Source organism: Mesocricetus auratus, unplaced genomic scaffold (assembly GCF_017639785.1).
Source record: "Mesocricetus auratus isolate SY011 unplaced genomic scaffold, BCM_Maur_2.0 Super-Scaffold_100676, whole genome shotgun sequence".
Taxonomy (NCBI): Eukaryota; Metazoa; Chordata; class Mammalia; order Rodentia; family Cricetidae; genus Mesocricetus; species Mesocricetus auratus.
In genome coordinates, this window is record NW_024429266.1 from 40,370,430 (window position 1) to 40,389,493 (window position 19,064).

At 37.2% G+C, this 19,064-nt stretch overlaps 1 protein-coding gene across 1 annotated transcript in view; it reads left to right on the forward strand.

Annotated features, from left to right (window-relative positions):
- The window catches only part of Hmcn1 (hemicentin 1), a 423,434-nt gene that overhangs the window by 242,518 nt on the left and 161,852 nt on the right, over nt 1-19,064 (forward strand). The window contains 8 exon segments of the mRNA XM_040738098.1: nt 1,936-2,063; nt 3,529-3,801; nt 5,088-5,183; nt 7,711-7,905; nt 8,885-9,015; nt 9,180-9,327; nt 11,741-11,867; nt 14,571-14,725. Of these exon segments, the coding sequence (XP_040594032.1) occupies nt 1,936-2,063; nt 3,529-3,801; nt 5,088-5,183; nt 7,711-7,905; nt 8,885-9,015; nt 9,180-9,327; nt 11,741-11,867; nt 14,571-14,725 (1,253 nt within the window).

Consider the following 19,064-nt stretch of genomic DNA (forward strand, 5'->3'; position numbering starts at 1 on the left):
ATCATTCGACTCCCCCACTGGTGGTCACAACCCACAGGTTGAAAACCACCTCAGTAACAGGATGTAGTGGGCCAGGCTTTGAAGTTTTGACTGCTTTAAATGTTTCTGTTATTCTGTGGGTGTGAAATGGGATATTTGAGTGGTTTTAATTTTCGTGGGACTGACTTCAAATGAGCGGGGATACGTGTGCCTGTGTGCTGATCACTCTCATGCTGTCTGAATTGCCTCTCCATGGTGGCTTCACAGTTTTATGGTGACTTCTCTTTTTCTTACTGTGTGTGGACATTTGATATTTGTTTTTTATAATAAACTTTTGTCTGTCATGTAAGCTGTCATCTGTGTCTCTCAATCAGTTACCATGGTTTTAAGTTTATTTAAAAATGGTGTGTTTGTTTGAGGATAAGTTTTCAATATTTCCAAGGAGTGCAAAAATTAACCCATTCTCTGGAGATTTTTATTTCTTGCATCTTTTTTGAGATTATATTCAAAATCTTAAATATTTTATACCCCTTTTTAAAGTTTTATTTTTCATGTTTTAGACTCTACTCCATCTGAATTTTTATACTGGGTATGATATTAAGTTGTACTGAGCTGGGCATTGTTGGCACATGCCTTTGATCCCAGCACTCAGGAGGCAGAGGCAAGCGGATCTCTGTGAGTTCGAGGCCAGCTTGGTCTACAAAGCGAGTTTCCAGGACAGCCTCCAAAGCAATACAGAGAAATCTTGTCTCGAAAAACAAACAAACAAAAAAGTTGTACTGTAGTTTTGTTTATTTTCCTGAATCTGGAACCTCAACTACCCAAGATCATTTTGAATAGTTATATCCTTACTTTATGGTGTGCATTTGTTTGTTTTCTGGGTTTGGATCAAGGACTTTATACATTCTAGATAAACATTCTAACTGAACTACATTCCCAGCCCCTTTCTATTTGTTCCTCAGTATTCCCTCTAATACTGAAGACTGCATGTGTCCTCATGCATACACATTTCATTTTGGATGTCTGTCTATTCTTTACTTAGGTTTGACATAGGTCTTGATATTAGGAAGGTCTATGTGACTCTGACATCCCCTCAAAAGGACTTTAACAAAACATTAATAATACTTAACACCTAGTACATCATTGTTTAGTAAGTCAGATATTAAAATATGTCCTTTTGTTTGTCTTTACTGGAACACACTGAATTATTTGTGTGGCATTGAAAACAATAACAACAATGTTTCAGTCATTAAGTCATGGTTAAGTTCCCCAATGCCTCTGTAAAAACCTTATACCCATTCTCCTGTGAGTAACCCTAGTTAAATTCACTGAGTTACAGACATGCAGATACACTCACACACACAATGCCTCTCTAAAATTCCTTACACCCATGCTCCTGTGTGTAACCCTAGTTAAACTCACTGAGTCACAGACATGGGTGCACACACACACACACACACACACACACACAAAGACATGAAGATAGAAGGACTACTAGTTGAGAATAGTGAAAGTCGTGAGAGATAAGAGAAGTGTAATGGCAGTAAATACAATCACAAACTTCATATACACATATGAACCTATAATGAAATCCAATAGTGTAATATATCCTAATAAAAACTGAAAAAGAAAGAAAAAAGTTGAAAATTGTACAGTGCGAATTTGCTGTGTGTAGCTGAAACCTATTGAAGCACAGAGATGGCAGTTGTTCAGTAACTTGACAACTATGTCATATTTAAAGGTAAAAGGAAACTGATTTTCTCTTTATAAGAGCGTCATATAGGACACACAAGGTAATTATGAAAATTTTGTTTTTATAGCTCATAGATATGTGTCACAGTGGAGAGGGTTAATTCAAAGGTTGCTTGCAGCACAGTCATTTCACAATGACATGGGATTGTGAGGGACGTTTGCATTCTCCTCTTCTATGGTCTGATGTGTGGGTTTTCCTCTTAGACACACGTTCCTCCCTTCTGGCTCAATGAAGATCACGGAGACTCGCGTTTCAGACAGTGGGATGTATCTTTGTGTTGCCACAAATATTGCTGGGAATGTGACTCAGTCTGTTAAATTAAGTGTCCATGGTGAGTATTGAAAGGTCACAGGGGTGGCTTTGTCCATTGGCCCATAGGGAAGCCTGTGTCCATGGTGAGTATTGAAAGGTCACAGGGGTGGCTTTGTCCATTGGCCTATAGGGAAGCCTGTGTCCATGGTGAGTATTGAAAGGTCACAGGGGTGGCTTTGTCCATTGGCCCATAGGGAAGCCTGTGCGATGGTGAACATCCACGTTGTGTGTAGACTAACTAAAGATTTCTGAACTATAAGAATGTGCTTTTCTTTTATTTCCTCCAAAGAGTTTGTTACCTAGCTACAAATAACTCCCCCTTCTCCATTTTCAAGTGAATTAATTACATTTTTGCATCTCAGTTTTTCTAGATGTCTGGCTACTTCTCTCTGTTGTTGTTGATATGTAGTGGGGGGAAATGTGTTTAAAATGTTGAGAGCTGGCCACATCCTCACAGAAGAACACGGTACTTTTTAAACAGTCACATCTGGCATATAAAGAACTCAGTAACGGGGAAAATGCTTCTTTCTATTGTTATTTGAGATCTTCACACTTCTCTAACTGAAGCGTTTTAGTTTACCATAGTCCACCAATTATTCTTCCCTTCAGTGCTAATTGTCTATCTCTGTGGCAGGTATTATGTAAATGCTAGATATATACATATCAGGGATGATATTATCCTGGATTCCTTTCTGGACCAACCATGACAACCACATCGTATTGTACTGGATTTTTGACATCAGAAGAGGGTCCCATCATTTACCAACTCTTAGGCATTAGGTCTATTACTTAACCTCTCTTTAGTAGTCTCTTTTTTTTTTTACAAAAATGATGATAATAATGCTTTCAAACTTAGAAGGTTTGTGACTCACAACCCTGAGAAAATACTCGTCAAGATAATGAGAATGGTCCTTTTTAGAGAGCTACAACACATGATTAGACTCCTGACTAAAGTACCCAGTGCAAAGCTCTTTCCTAGCGTTCTGATGAAGGTGAATCAGGAAATTGTCTAAATACAAGCTGTGTGTAAATTTTGTCTCTGAAATTCAGAAAAAAACTTTTAAGAGCATTTTCTTAAGTGCCTGTCTTCCATAAAGGGCATAAAAATTGACTCCAGAGAGGGAATTCTGTTTTGCTCTGTTATTATAGAGGTTCCTGAAAGGACTTTTAACCTTACCTTACTTATAAAGTAAAGGAAGTTCACTATTGTTAAATGCTTACTATTCACCATGTTTGGGATTAGCAGTATTATATTTATCATTTCCTGTAATTCTTGTAGTATACTGGTACTGTGCCTGTACAGTTTATTTTGCCTGGATTGTTAAAGAAATGGGCCTCAAGGGGCTTGCTGGAACACCCTGCATCCCACAGCTAATAAGTGATTGTTTTTTCATGTGACTTCTTGGTAAGGCGTTCTCATTCAGAGTTAAAAAATATAGGAATTTTAAAATATGTGATGATTAATGCTCGGTTGTGATTTCCAGTTCCTCCAAAAATACAGCATGGGATTAGACACATAAAAGTCCAAGTCAGCCAGAGAGTAGACATCCCATGCAATGCCCATGGGTCGCCACCTCCTGTGATCACCTGGTTTAAAAGTGAAAGGCCCGTGCTAACTGATGAAGCACCACAACCTAGCAATCCAGATGGAACTCTGAGCATCGAGCAGGCTGTGACGTCAGATGCAGGTGTATATGTATGCGTTGCCACGAACATAGCCGGCCGCGATGAAGCAGAGGTGACGCTACACATCCAAGGTGGGTTTTGACATAAGGCACGCATATCTTGTAGAATGAGGATGAGAAGTTAAAAAGACCTTGCAGGATGGGCAGCCATGGATCTCCTTAGGGAGATTTCGACACATAACTTTAGCTTTGAAGGGAGCATTATCCAGAAACAAATGAATGATACTGTTGCTAATGCCAAATGAAATTTTTGTGTTTACATTTGAAATTGAAGTCACCGGTGTATGTAATGGGAGCGGTCCCATGTAATGGGCCACCCAGCATTTCTGCGTTGGGAGAAATTGCAGCTGGAGCTGGTTGGAGTAGCATTTCACCTCATACCTCACCTCAGCTGATCCCTGAGAGGTCATGGCTCACTGCTCCTCTATTGTTCTTGGCTTTATTGTGAGGGTTGTTATTGAGGTTGGGCCAAGTGTCTGTCATGTTCTAAGCCATGGTGATGAAGTAGTGACAAAAAAACCCTGCTTTCTTGAGCCGTTCTAGTGTGAGAAGACATGAAGCAAGCAAAGAAAGAGGCGAGGTTCACAGATAAGGAAAAGCAGAGTGGGTAAACTAAAAATAGGGTCACTGTTCTGGCAATTGACTACTTTGGCTTGGGTTGCCAGGGAGGCATTCTGTAATTCTCTAAAGTAATATTTAGACTGAGGGCTGCCTGGCTGGCAGAAACTAGTTATTAGACGTTTTCTGCCTCATCCTGCAAGAGGGAAAGCCATACAAAGGCAGGAAGTAAAGATGAGCGAGCGGATATAGAAATCAATACAACACTGAGCACTTGGTGACTGGGACATCACAATTGCTAGGGGAAGGAGTGTCTAGGATGCTAGTGGTGAGATTATTAGCTCATTTATTCACTCAGTAAACCTTGTTAAGTAGAGGAGGGAGGGGGACTGGGATTGGAATGTAAAAAATAAATTAATTAAAAACCGTATTAAGTGCCCATATTTAGAGTCAAAGGAGAGAGACATGTCTAATGTTCTTGCAAATCTCAGAGGTGCAGAATTACAGATTCTACACAGAGGCTGTATAGAACATTAATCCAAATGGGACTGTACTCGATAACAGTATACCTATAAGCAACCTATAAAACGGGTAAGGTTGAGTGGGAATATGAAGATAGCAAGTTACAGATATGGAACATGCATGGTGCTACATGATTGAACAACAGACAGCAGAGTTGGGAGACAGGAGACATGCAGAAAACTACTAGGTGACTGTAATACCTGCATCAAAGAATAAGGGAACCAGAATGGGAACGTGTTCAAGGGAAGTCAGAGGCAATGTATTTGTTTTTGTGCCAGAACCCCCTACAGTGGAAGACCTGCAGCCTCCTTTTAACACTCCATTCCAAGAAAGACTGGCCAATCAGCGCATCGCATTCCCATGCCCTGCAAAAGGTGTGTAATACTCAGGGGCACGGTGTTGGTAGCAGGTAGTATTTATGTGATATGACTACATTTCTAAATTTCCATCCTAAGTTTCCAAAATCCTGCCTGCCAATCCTTGCTATAACATTTCAACACAATGGAAACGCTCATCTTTCGAACAAGTCTTTGAATTGGTATTTTCCCATTGTCTTTGTTTCATTTCTCTCAGTAAAAGCATCTCCAGTCATCCAGTCATTCAAGCTTACTTAATCTAGAGGTTTTTTTCCCAAAACTTCTCATCTTTTTTTATAAATTATTTTTTTATTCTTTCTGGAAATGTTTTCTTATTTAAATGTGTCATTTGATCTGTTGACAATATCCCCTATTGTGTTTTTTTTCTTCAAGACAGGGTTTCTCTGTGTAACAACCCAGGCTGTCCTAGAACTGGCTCTGTAGACAAGGCTGACCTTGAACTTACAAAAGTCTGCCTGTATCTGCCTCCTGAGTGCTGAGATCAAAGGTGTGCTCTACCACTGCCTTGCACAGCATTCCCTATTATTGTCAGTTAGTAAGGGGTATAAATCAGGGCTATCCTTTTATTTTAATCCTTTTTAACTCCCCTAGGTCTACTTGCACTGGTAATTCTGGGACTGGACTACATGTGCCATGTATTTCAGTGGCTTTTTAAAGCCCTTTCTAAAATACTACCACATTTTCTGCCAGGAGCTGGTCCAGTATCTTTCCAGAGGGGCATGTGAGAAGGCCATTGTCTCTGCCATCCTTACTCTGGGTGCCAAGCACACGTTAAAGACATTGCGTCATACAGGCATCCATCCAGGCAGGGTTCTTTGCATAGCCTCCTGACCTGGGCAGGAAGGCTGCAGGCAGCTGCCAGTATCACTGTCCCCATGAATACATCTTCTTAGCTGTCCCTGGAGATGGCAGCAGCTAAGGCCATCCAAGCTGCCTGTGTTCAGTAGCAACTGTTCCACTCTCACTCATAGCTATCTCCAGTATTTGAAGAAAGATAACAGATTTTTTTCAGACATCAGAAAACTTATCAGTAACAGTTCTCAGAGCCATTGAGAACTAGAGAGGCAGGGTGTGCAGAAGGGGCATCTTCAGAATAGTGTAAGTCCATATAGGTTCTGTGCTGTCTGCTGCCCCTTGACCCTGCCTGTGGCTTTACAGTCTGTTTGAATCCCTTACTCTTAAGCTAGCTTCCTTGACTTCCCATTTCCACAAAGGAGTCATGTTTTCTTAGGTCCTCATTTCCTTCTGAAATGGTATTCTTGGGTGCATTAAAATGATTAGAACCTCTGGTTTTCCCTCTGAATGTGAACAGACACCTGGAGATTATCAGTTTTACTATTTTTTCCAAGTTAGTCAAAAATATTACAATGATCAAGGTTAAGTAGGCTGATTTTTTTCACTTTTCTCCTTACAAATATGCCTTTCATAATCCCTTCTATAAGACTGATTACTATTGAGTGTAGCTTCACCAGTACATTGCATCTATTTCTGTCATTCTTTCGGCCTTTGTCTTGGTTGTATGTACTACATACCTTATTATTGGTTGCTAACAACATCTTATGGAATCCTATTAGTTTTGTTTAATGTTCTTTTTCTTCAGTATAAGAATTAATCAAGTTTTTAAAACATTTATTTATTTGTATTTTATGTATGTTGGTGTTTGCCTGCATCTATGTCTGTGTGAGGGTGTTTGATCACTTGGAACAGGAGTTTCAGACAGTTGTGAGCTGCCATGAGGGTGCTGGGAATTGAACCTGGGTCCTCTAGAAGAGTAGCCAATGCTCTTAACCACTGAGCCATCTCTCCAGGCTCAGAATTAATCAAGTTTTAAGGTGTTTACATTTGCAGCACAGTCACTGTTTTTCTGCTTGTGATATCCCGTCTGGTTTTATTATATATTCATTTACTCTGCTATTTACAAATAAATCCAGGAAAATATTTTTCTCATTGCATTGTCTACTTCTTGTAAAGAATTGCGCTCTTGTGTTTTGATGAACAGTTAAGATATTGAAAAGTATATGTAGACAATGGAAACGCTGTGTGTTTGCTAACTAGAGCCTTTCCCAAAGTAACTACAGGTCACACTTTCTGAACATTCCTTATGCACTCTACTTGGTTGGGCAGGTTCCTGGCATATTGCTGCAACAATACCACATCTTTGCTCTGCCTTATTTCACTCCCAGTCTTCCTCTATATCTTGTCAATTTGATGAATATAATTTTTTTCACTTCTGTTCATTGTAGTGAACGCACCAGGAAAAATGTTTTGCTTATACTCTGAGTTTTCTGATTAGAAGCAACTTTGATCAACTAAAAGCCACAGGTCTGAAGACTGATCAGGAATTGGAGTCATTAACTAACTACCATTAATTGTAGTCTCTTCACTTTTATCTTGAAAGAGGAACAGTAGTGTCTCAGGATACACATATGGTCATAGCAGGACGTTTATCTGTTCTCCATGTATTTGTGTTTTTTTAACATTTTTCCCCAATTTTGTTATAAAAAGGATTTAATTTCCTCTTTAGGTACTCCTAAACCAACCATCAAGTGGTTACACAATGGTAGAGAGGTAACAGGGCAAGAGCCTGGTGTTTCTATCTTGGAAGATGGCGCATTGTTAGTAATTGCTTCTCTTACACCACACAACAATGGCGAGTATATCTGTGTGGCCATCAATGAAGCTGGGACCACAGAAAGGAAATACAACCTCAAAGTTCATGGTAAATATAGATGGAAACGTTAAAACCAAATAGCTGAAAATATTGCTGTTTCTAATTTTTGCATATTTAAGTCATTAATCAACATATTATTACTTAATAATGATGTGGATATATTAGTATCAAACAGAAGATAGGAAACTGGTTTACACTTATTTGTTGTTCAAAATTTCACTCCATTTCTGGTTGAGACTTTGCATCTCTCAAAATTTAAATAGGAGATAAAGATACAGCACAAAATCCTGCTCACCCTGCGAGGTCACTTGCATAAATTCTACAGAGCAAAGCAACCAGTTTCACATACACTATGTACGACTTCTCAGAGATTGTCTTAAGGCACAAATAGGTATGAAAACCTTATGTAAAGAGCAAATATGATAGAATATTATACATACTCTCTGTGTATGTATATACTCAGGATATTTCATTGAACAATCTACCTTGTGACTTATTCTAGGTTCTTAACTGTTATCTATAATATCTCATTAGATGAGTGAGTTCATTCGATGTATTTAACCTTTATATACTGATGGTAGGTGTTCAGATTGCTACCATATATCTACAGTTATTTAACTTTCAATGAAAACGTTGTACCTGTATCATTTTGTCAGGGTATGTGATTTTTAGATTTTGTTGATGATGGCTTCCAAAGACCCTATGTGAGATTCACTTCCACCAGCCACGTAGTGAGTACTTATTTCTTAGATGAACCCCTGGAGAAGTTGAATATGTGAAATGTTCTTTCTCAGAGTTATCCTAAATTTTATCCTGAACTTAAAATCCTGACATAAAGTAAAAGAGGGAATTTTATGTATAAATGTGTTAGTTGACACATTTCATTTTATAAGAAAGTGTTGCTTTCATATGCCTAGCTTTCTGCCATTATTTATATTTAAAGTTTCTTTCTAAAGGAATTTATGGAGAAACTTGGAAGCTACTGTTGACTACAAGATTATCTAGTCATGACTCCTTTCTTTTGCAGTTCCACCAGTAATTAAAGATAAGGAACACGTGACAAATGTGTCTGTGTTGGTAAACCACTTGGCCAGTCTCTACTGCGAGGTAGAAGGAACTCCATCTCCTGTCATTATGTGGTATAAAGATGATACCCAGGTAAATGGAGACAGCCATGCACAGCATGCATAGTTCCCTGCCTCTATACTTGAAATAAATGGTGCAGATGTTAATTTCTTCTCAACAATTACATCTGCCGCTCTTCTATTGTAATTGTGGAGTTTTATTAGGTTTTGGAAATGACAATAGTTTGTCTCATGCAGGTGACAGAAAGCAGTACAGTTCAGATCCTGAACAATGGGAAGATACTAAAACTCTTTAAAGTGTCTGCAGAGGATGCGGGGAGATACTCCTGCAAAGCAGTTAATACTGCAGGAACCTCTCAGAAGTACTTTAGTGTTGATGTACTAGGTAAGGAAAACCTCTTTATAAAACAAACCTACAGGTTAGAGACGTTTCTTACTGTATGGCAAAATAGAGAGATTTAAAAAAATGAATTGATAGGAAAAATAGCATTTATAACATGCATTTAGTATGTTGTTTTTAATTTTAATCATTTATAATATAAAGATGGCTTTGTATCATACACCCAAATGTGTCATTGACTTAAAAGTGGTACAGTGTATGGTAAAAGATGCTTCTCTAGGCAGTGGATACAGCAAGAAGTGGTTAGGTTCATGGGTAGCTGTGCAACACAATGCAATGTGATTATGATGTGTACATCTCCTGAAGATAACAGGATGCTTGGACTAGAAAAGGCCATGCATCCATTTCCACTCTAATCTAATTAGTTACAGGACCTAAAAAAGCCCTGGTTGTAACGTGTATTCTTCCTGACAGTTGCTTGGGCACTGCTGCCGCAGTTAGCCGCTTGGGTCCTGGGGCTGCTTTCAGCCCCCAAATAACATACAAGCCACTATATTAATTATGAAACTGTTGGCCGTTTTCTATGATTTCTTACTGGCCAGCTCTGACTTAAGTATTTAACCCATAATTGCTAATCTGAGTATTTCCATGTGGTCTTCGATTACCAGAGGAAGGGTCCACATGTTGCTTCTCCCGCATCCTACATGGTGACTACCTGTGCCTCTCTTTCCCACAATCCTTCGTGACTCCTAGTCCCACAAATCTTGCTTCCCTATTAGCCAACAGTGCTTTATTCAACAACCAATAAGATAAGCCCATACACAGGACTTCCCCCATTACCTGGTTGTAGTTTGGGGAAGAGACATTTAAGAGAAGGGGGTGGACTTTTCAGGCAGAAAGGGAATTCTGAAAGTGGGTAGCCAACTATGCTAGATTATGATAGAAATAATTTTAATGGCTGTCGTTAGTTCAATTTTTAGTTAGTAAAGTTATGTTTGACATCAATATTTTGTTATCAAAATAGGTATATAATTGGTGTTTGTAATGAAAAATGAAGCCGAAAAGTGATATATTCATAAAATTAGTACTCATCAATTATCAAAAAATAATCAATTTTTTTACTCTCCCCAAAACCTGAACTACAATATGTTTTTTTCCTACAGTTATATTTGTATTTAGCCATGGTCCATTTCAAAAAAAAAAAAAAAAACCTCAGCAGTTTTTGTTATCACTAGTCTTGGCATTGTTTCTCCTGACATTCATTCCCTCCATGAAATCCATCTGTGTGCAGTTGACTCCCACATGCTCAGATCTAGCTTGGAATTCCTTGAATACTAGGGAAAATATCTAGTCTTAGCATTACTACTTTTTTGTGTGCTTTCATCCTCTCACTTTTAAGAGAGTCTCACTAATATCCCAGGCTGGCCTTGACTCAAAATCTCCATGCCTAAGCCTCCCAAGTGCTGGGATTATAGATGTGTGCTATGATGCTCACATTTCCTTACTATGTTGGGTTGAATATCTTCTTTTTGTGTTATTGAATATCTTGGCGCTGTATCAAACTGAAAGTCACAATAACCATTTTATCCAATAAATGTTTGGGGTCTCAGAGTAACCGGCATCTCTACCCTTCCCCTCCTTTCTCCAGAGTTCCTGATATTTACCCATGTTCTTTATGCCTGTTTCCTAATAATCTACTTCTTTCTTTCCGTGGTGAAGGCATGTTGTCATTTATAACAGCCCTTTAACTTCCTTTCTGCACCCACTCTTCATCTATCTGATCCATTACTCACTCAGCAACCAGTGAGGTCTTCATATAAATATCTTGTTAAGCCATGCCTCTCCTCCACGGAAACCCTGTACTGTCTAATAATTTCTGAAGATGAATACCAGACCACTTAACATGATACAAAAGAGAGGATTAGATGGTGAGGGAAATATACACAAGCACTTCCATTTGTATATTCCCAAAGATAAGAATGAATATATCCTGATTCATATTGTATATCATACTCCTACCAAGTTTTGTGTGGGAATCCTTCAAAAAAGATGAAGGTAGACATGACATGGTATTTAGAATTTGAACCATATGAGATTGGCATTGTCCATGTCATTCATCATCTGAAATGTATATCAATAATGCATCGGATCATGTGAACTTTGCTGCTAAATTACATTCCATGAGTTCTGTACACGAGTGTACTGTGCCTCAAAATGACTTCTGTCCTATCATTATGCTTGCAGGTAATTTTCCTGCTAACGAAATTTCATGAAAATATTTCTGGATTTAAAACTAGCATTTGGGCACACAATGTGATGTGAAAGAGAGCTACTGTGGAGCATTTTGGTTATTAACTTAATGTATTGTTGAGATATTTTGGTAACCATTAATTGTCTGCTTCTTCCCAAGATCTTTGTGCTAAGTCATATATTTTATGACAAAATTTCTTTGTTCAAGTTCCACCCAGCATAATAGGTGCCAGCTTCCCAAATGAAGTCTCAGTTGTTCTTAACCACAACATCACCCTGCAGTGCCGTGTCCGAGGCACTCCCTTTCCTGCTATACACTGGTTCAAGGATGGCAAGTGAGTATCTTGTCTGTATCTGCCTGAGAACATAATTTATAAGAAATGGATATGCCACTGTGTAAGGCTTATCTCCCTTTTAATTACCTTAAAATTACAATATTATTAAGTGACCACAAAGGAGAAATAGTAAAATGATAGACTCTAGACATCCCCTATGTGGAAGGATTTGGCAATAGGGTGGGAGGGAGGGGGGAAGGGGAGTGCGGGAGGAGGGGAGGGAGAGGGAACTGGGATTGACATGTAAAACAAGCTATTTAAAATTAAAATTAAAAAAAATAATGTAAATCAAAAAAAAACTAAAAAAAAAAAGAAAAGGTCTTGTAATATCTTTCATTTTCAAAAAACAAAGCTCTCTCTAAATTTGGGTATTTATTATAGAAACAGATTAATTTATAATTATTGTGTACCAAAATCCTATTCACAAATATTAACAGTAAAAAAACAGATTTCAATGAAGAGATAATTATGCCTTTACATGGGATTGAGCTATTGAAAAGGGAAATGTGTTTGTGACAATATAATGAATACACAGACTAGTTCTCTATCTGAATAAAGTGGAAATCACAGAGAGCAATTGTACTTCCCAGAGCAGAAGCATCAAGGGCTTTGCCCATACTAGTATGGCTATAATGACAGATAGTGGTGTGAGATGTTACTTCTCACAGTGTCTGTGTGTCTGAGGAGAGCGATCAAAAAGGACTAAGTAGCAGAGAGTTTTGATTGGCCATCTATAAAATAGGAATCCACTTAATCTTCCAAGAAATTAGAAAGACAGACAACACAGAAAAAATTAATTAGGATATATGAACAATTAAAATATAATCATTCAATAAATGTTAAGATATTCTCATTCTCACCTATCTGATGAATATAAATAAAATATAATGTTTCTCATGGGTTATTTTTAATAAGTAGAGGCTTGAAAATATCAAGGGTTGTCTGGATATGGGAAGTCAGGTTACAGTACTGGAGAGACTATAAAACAATATCTTGGAGGCAATCTCATCCTCTGTATTAAAATTGTAATGCTCAGATGCTGTCACGCAGGGGTCACATCTCTATTCTACAAGGCAGGGCAGAGACGTACATCTCTAGCAGGAAGTTCATCTGCTGATATTCTCTGCCACACTGCAGTGGCAAAAGAGTGGAAACTGTCTAATGCCAGATGTTAGGAGACAGATAACACATGAGACTGATGTATTCACACCATAGTGAGTCCACAGCTGCCGTGGCAGAGCACAGAGGAATGCAGGAGAACAGCGTTTGCAATAAATTTAAGATTTCTCCGGGAATAAAAACAGTTCAGTGAAAACAGATGGACAACAATCAAACTGATAATGACAAGAAGTTAGAAAGAATGTTCACGTTTGTGAAAATAGGCCAGGAATGGTTTTCCAATATGAACATTTATACTTATTTGCTTAAATTTTATGTTACATTTATAATTAATAATGACTAAAATGTCAAAGTCTCATGAATTTAAGTAACATATATCGTGTTCACCCTTTTTTTAGTCTCCTTCCCCCAAGTGTTGACTCTTTAAAAAAAAAAGTCAAATGTACTAAACCAGTAGTTCTCAAATTGGGGGTCATAACCCTTTGGGGACTTGACTGACCTTTCCAGGGATCACCTAAGGCCATCAGAAAACAGATATTTACATTACAATTAATAACAGTAGCAAAATTACAATTAGTAAGTGGAAGCAAAATTATTTTATGGTTGGGGTTACCACAACATGAGGAAGTGTATTAAAGGGTCACAGCATTAGGAAAGTTGAGAATCACTGTACTAAACTATGGTATTTTATCTATCATACTAAAGATAGTGAAGGGTAATACTTTACAAAATTAGGGTCTTCTTCATTTACTGTGTAGACTGGCTGCTGGCTTATTGATATAAGCAAGATATTCAATAATTTACTATATGGCTCTCACTTTTAAAAAATTAACTATAGGTTTTAAATCTTTTTTCCTAAAAAATTATTATGGGACTTTAAACTAATGATTCTTGGGAGATCATAGATTTTACTAACCAGTAGTTTTCAAGTATTAAAACAACACTGTTGCCAATAACATGAAGTGAGCATTTTACAGTAGTAGATGCGAATCTTAGAAACATATTTCCATGAAAAATGTATGTGAGCTTCTTTGGGAATAAATACTTTCAATATTTATGGTTAAATAACATTCACATATGTTCCAATTTTTAGAAAGATTGGCATAGTCAGCATCATTAGCAAGTAATAACCACATATTTTCTTATGAACCCTCACTCTGATGTTCTTATGTGGCATTGTCAAACTCATATTCTTTTCCACTTAATAGTAGAATTTTCACATTGAACCAGACATTACAAAATGAGTAAGAAGAATAACAATGGATGAATGGATGAAATGAATGACAACCCCACTTAGTTCCTCATGATGTTATTAAATGATTAAGGAGTGAAGGAGGAAAGGCTTTCAGCCCAAAGCAGTAGTTATCCAGTTCCTTTAGTAATGTGGCTTAATGCATTACTAAACACTTAACACATTACTAAACACTTAACACGTTACTAAATACTTGAGACATTGAATTGGAACACTAATCTTATAACTAATTTTGTCTCATATTTTTACCTCATGCCATGTAATTTTTTGTAATTAATAACACAAGAAATATGGGGACATTAAAATGGACCTATGAAATAATTTTTTTCTAGGCCTTTATTTTTGGGAGATCCCAACATTGAACTTTCAGACAGAGGACAGAATTTACATTTGAGGACTGCGCGAAGAAGTGACAAGGGGCGTTACCAATGTACAGTGTCTAATGCAGCAGGCAAGCAAACCAAGGATATAAAACTGACTGTCTATGGTAGGTGCGACTTATCTCATTATAAACTGAAAACTAAAGTTTACTCTAATGTTCATTGTCCTTTCCTTCCATATCGAATACTTTGGAATGCTATTCAAATAAAGAGGAGGAGTTTACCTTTAAGTTTTAATCTATATCAATGCATTCCGTTTTTAATGCAATTTATCCTTATCTGTGGATTTATTCAGATTATGTAGTAGTTTTGGTATGGCAAGGCATTCCATAATTGATTAGTATAAGCATACACAAAATGTCTATGTCCTTGAAGAATTAAGTGTATAAATGTACAAAACACACCAAAGCAACTAGTATGCCAGCAATTCTATTCTTACATTTTTATTCTATCTTGGTTTTTATCCTGACCACGTGGTAATAATTTTAATGCCTTACGTTGTTCTATTTTTTTCCCATTGAATCTCTACTGGAAAAAATGTGTCTTAGTTAATTCTCCTTTGCTGTGATAAAACACCATGAACAAGGCAACTCATGTAAGAAAGTATTTGATTTGGGACTTATGGTTACAGAAGGTCAGAGTCCGTGACCATCATGGCAGCAGGCAGATGGAGGGTAATGGCACTGGAGCAGAGAGGACAAACTGGGAATAGCATGGCTTTTTGAAACCTCAAAACCCACTCTCAGTGACACTCCTCCTCTAAAAAGGCCACACCTCCTATTCTTTTCCAAACAGTTCCCCAAACTGAGGACCAAGCAATTAAATATTGAGCCAATTGGGGCCATTCTCATTTGAAGCACCAAATTATGCAAGCCACTAAGAATTTCAACTACCAATTAAGGTGACTCTCAAAGCCATCTTTTTATGAAGAGGGGGAGCCATTAAGTAGACACATGAATGCTATGCCATGGACAAAACTACTTACGCAGTAGAAAAGAGCAGAACTCTGTTAGTGGTCCTTAGCAAGGCTCTGCTCACTGCACTATTGTCACCCTTTTCATAGAGTGCATAGCGCTCAAGGAGAGTTTCATAAGCTTCAGGATTGCCTCTGAACATGATCTTCCCAATCCAAAGCAGTCAATTAGGCTTTATTATTTTGAACTGATTCATTTTCTTAATATCACTTATCAGAGTCTGGTATTTGCTTAATTAAAAGGTTTTTCTTGTTAGAAATTTGTTGCTAAGGATTCTACATTTCATAACAAAAGACTTCTATTTTGCATGCCTCCACTTTGTTGTCTGATATAGACAGCTCTAATGACTTACTGTCCAAATAATTGAAGGGTCTGGTAGCAAACTATAGTAACCAGTAGTCATTTGTGGTTAGTGAGAAGTTATTTCAGTCTGGGAGATACTGTAAGGACAAAATGTATTCCAGACACTCATGGTGGTATGAAAACTTTATATGTAATAGCTAGTTAATAATTGTATGATTTATTCTTAACTTATATTTTGGATATATTGGACTAAGTAAAATGGATTCTTAGAATTTACTTCCTTAATTTCTTTGTATACTTTCACTGTGCCTTTAAAGACTTAAAAATTACGTATTGGTTTATGTTTTTATTGAATAGCAGTGTCAGTAATTGATTTGAATGTGGACTTTGGAGACAGATGAACTTATGTTTGGACCCAAATTCTGCCATTTATCACTTTTGTCACTTCATATGAATTTCCTTGCCCCTCAGATTTTCTGTTTTCTTAAAATAGTAATAGTACCCATAGAACAATGTTACTCTGAAGATAAAATGCTAGGAAAGTTTTATTTGGCTTTTAGTGAGGGTTCAATGTATGTTTTCATCATTGTCTATTTAGCAATACTATTGCTTTAAAACTTAATATATAGGATCTAGCTCACTTCTTTCTCTTTGTTTCTCACAGGGTTTCACTCTTAGGCCAAGTTTGCCTGAAACTCATGGTGATCCTCCTGTCTCTGATTACTAAATGTTGAGATTGCAGGTGTTTGCCACCACACATAGCTCAAATTTAGCTTGATTTATACTTAATAATTGCATTTAAAATCAGACTTTCAAAGTAAGGTATTTATTTCCAATTTTAGTATCTTTTTAGAATCAAAGAAATAGTATTTAAAGCAGATTTTTAGATCATTTATGTGTGTAATCGGAAGCCTACTGGGGAAATCAGTCATGAAAAGACATGTCCTCTATATAAGTGCATCACTGAAAGATTAGCAATATAGATGCCAAGTTAAACAAAAGAGTTATTACCACCATTGCTGTCCTACCAGAGCCAGCCATTAACAACAAGCACAGTGCCTTCCCAGGCTGTTGTATTCTTGCCAGGATCCATTGTAAATACAGTTTGGAACTTCAATAATACTTCTATTTCTGTGAGGCTTTGATTTATTCACATCAGATCCTCATGTTCACTCTGTGTGATGCCCTCGGGCACCCTGAAGAGAGGGTTTCTGGGATAGTCTGATTGAAATGCATTGTGATATTTTTAAAGACAGGGTTTCTCTGTATTGCTTTTGAGGTTGTTTTGGAACTCGTTCTGTGGACCAGGCTGGCCTCGAACTCACAAAGATACACCTGCTTCTGCCTCCTGAATGCTCGGACTAAAGGCATGTGCTCTTAATATTCTAATTTGGGAAACCATACACTTTCTTCCTAGCACGCTGCCCTATGCCTTCAAGTGGATAGCCTTAGGTTTACTTTATTTAATTTGTGAAAATGTGACTGTCACAAAATGGAAAAAATCACAAATGCTGTACTCTAGGTAACTGTGAATAATGTGCATGTAGATTTTAAATTGGGAGTATATTTCATTCCAAAATTGACTGTTTTGCTTATTTACATGATCATATCATCACATGAGGATGAAAAACAATAGACATGAACATTGCATATGAATAAACAAAAAGACTGGGGGGAAATCCATATAGAAACACACTAATGTAGTAGCTTTCTAAATTTGATTATGCATACATAAAAAAAGAGTTTAAGTGGAGTTATCCTATAATGAGGAGACAATATCCAACTAAATACCACATGCTAGCAAATAAAAACCCTACTTATATAAGAATGGGTTACTTCTTTTTGAGTTGTTGACCAGTGGGTTACCATAGAGCCCCAATCATTACAGGCTATTGCTAATGCTCTTGGTTACCCTCCAAAACTAGATGGTAAGACCATATTGCTGAAGACACCTCATTCGTGATTCATAGAACATGGATGAATCAACCTGGTATTGACCTGTAAGTTGTGTCCCTACTAGGTATCTTTTATGATGCTGGAAGGTGCTATGCATCATACCAGAGGAGAGAAGTAATTATCAATGTCACTCAGTTGTGAACCTGGCCAGCATTAGCAACTAGCCTGACAAGATATACCCACTGTGCATCAGTGGCACAAGTATCTTGGGAGTAACCAATCACTTTCTGTTTGGATATAAGGCCTACTCTGATCAATGGAATCCAACCCCAGTCCTATTGGTATTCTGCTGAACAGACATAGTATTGAAACATGCTATACCCATAGATCAATACATCTGTCAACCCTCTTCAGAGATGCTTCTTACAGTAGGTGACAATTATTAGAGTGACCTTCAACAAGTCAGCATATAGGAAATACAAACTGTGGAGTGTCCATAACTAAATGAGGTGTATGTATCACACTCCTTCCCACAAGACTCAGAGATCTTCCCTGAAGAGAGGATGGGAAGACAGTAAAAGCCACAGGTGGTGGATACCTTCTAGAAATAGTGTTTTCAGGACAGAATAGAGTATCTGCAAAGCAGTTGTGAGAGCATGCACAAGGTCTACGCAAGTTCAAGCTAGACAAAAATCTCTTTTTGGGGGGTGGAAGGTGATGGGAACAAAATTATTTAATAGGATTATTTTTCTCTGTCATCCAATTTGATGACAAATATTCATATGTTACTATTGGTTGGTAATGAAATTTTATTTGTTGTCCTTTTGAAAATGCGTTTCCCATAGATAGGTTCTGCTTAATATAGCAGTTAATTTAACTTGATTTTTACTGAGCATATTCATTTCTAAGAAAGCATTTAAATTATTCTATTATATTCTTATTTTATTATTTGCTTTTAAATATGCCATTACAAACAGGCAATTAATCAATTCTAGTTGAAATTTATATGGGAGATTCTGTTGCAAGGATAAATGGAATGCCTTGAATGTGGAAACTTACATATTTATATCAACCATTGAAAGAACGATTGTTTGAACTCAGAATATAAAATAAAAATTTGTGAGTGACTAAAGGTCTCACTTCTGATTTGAACTTTTCACAGCCTGGGAAATGTGTTAAGCAGCCTTATACTATGTGAGTTTGAAAGAATCAAATTGCTATAATACTAATTTGCATACTTAATGTTTTGTGTTGTAATATAAAATTGAAAGCA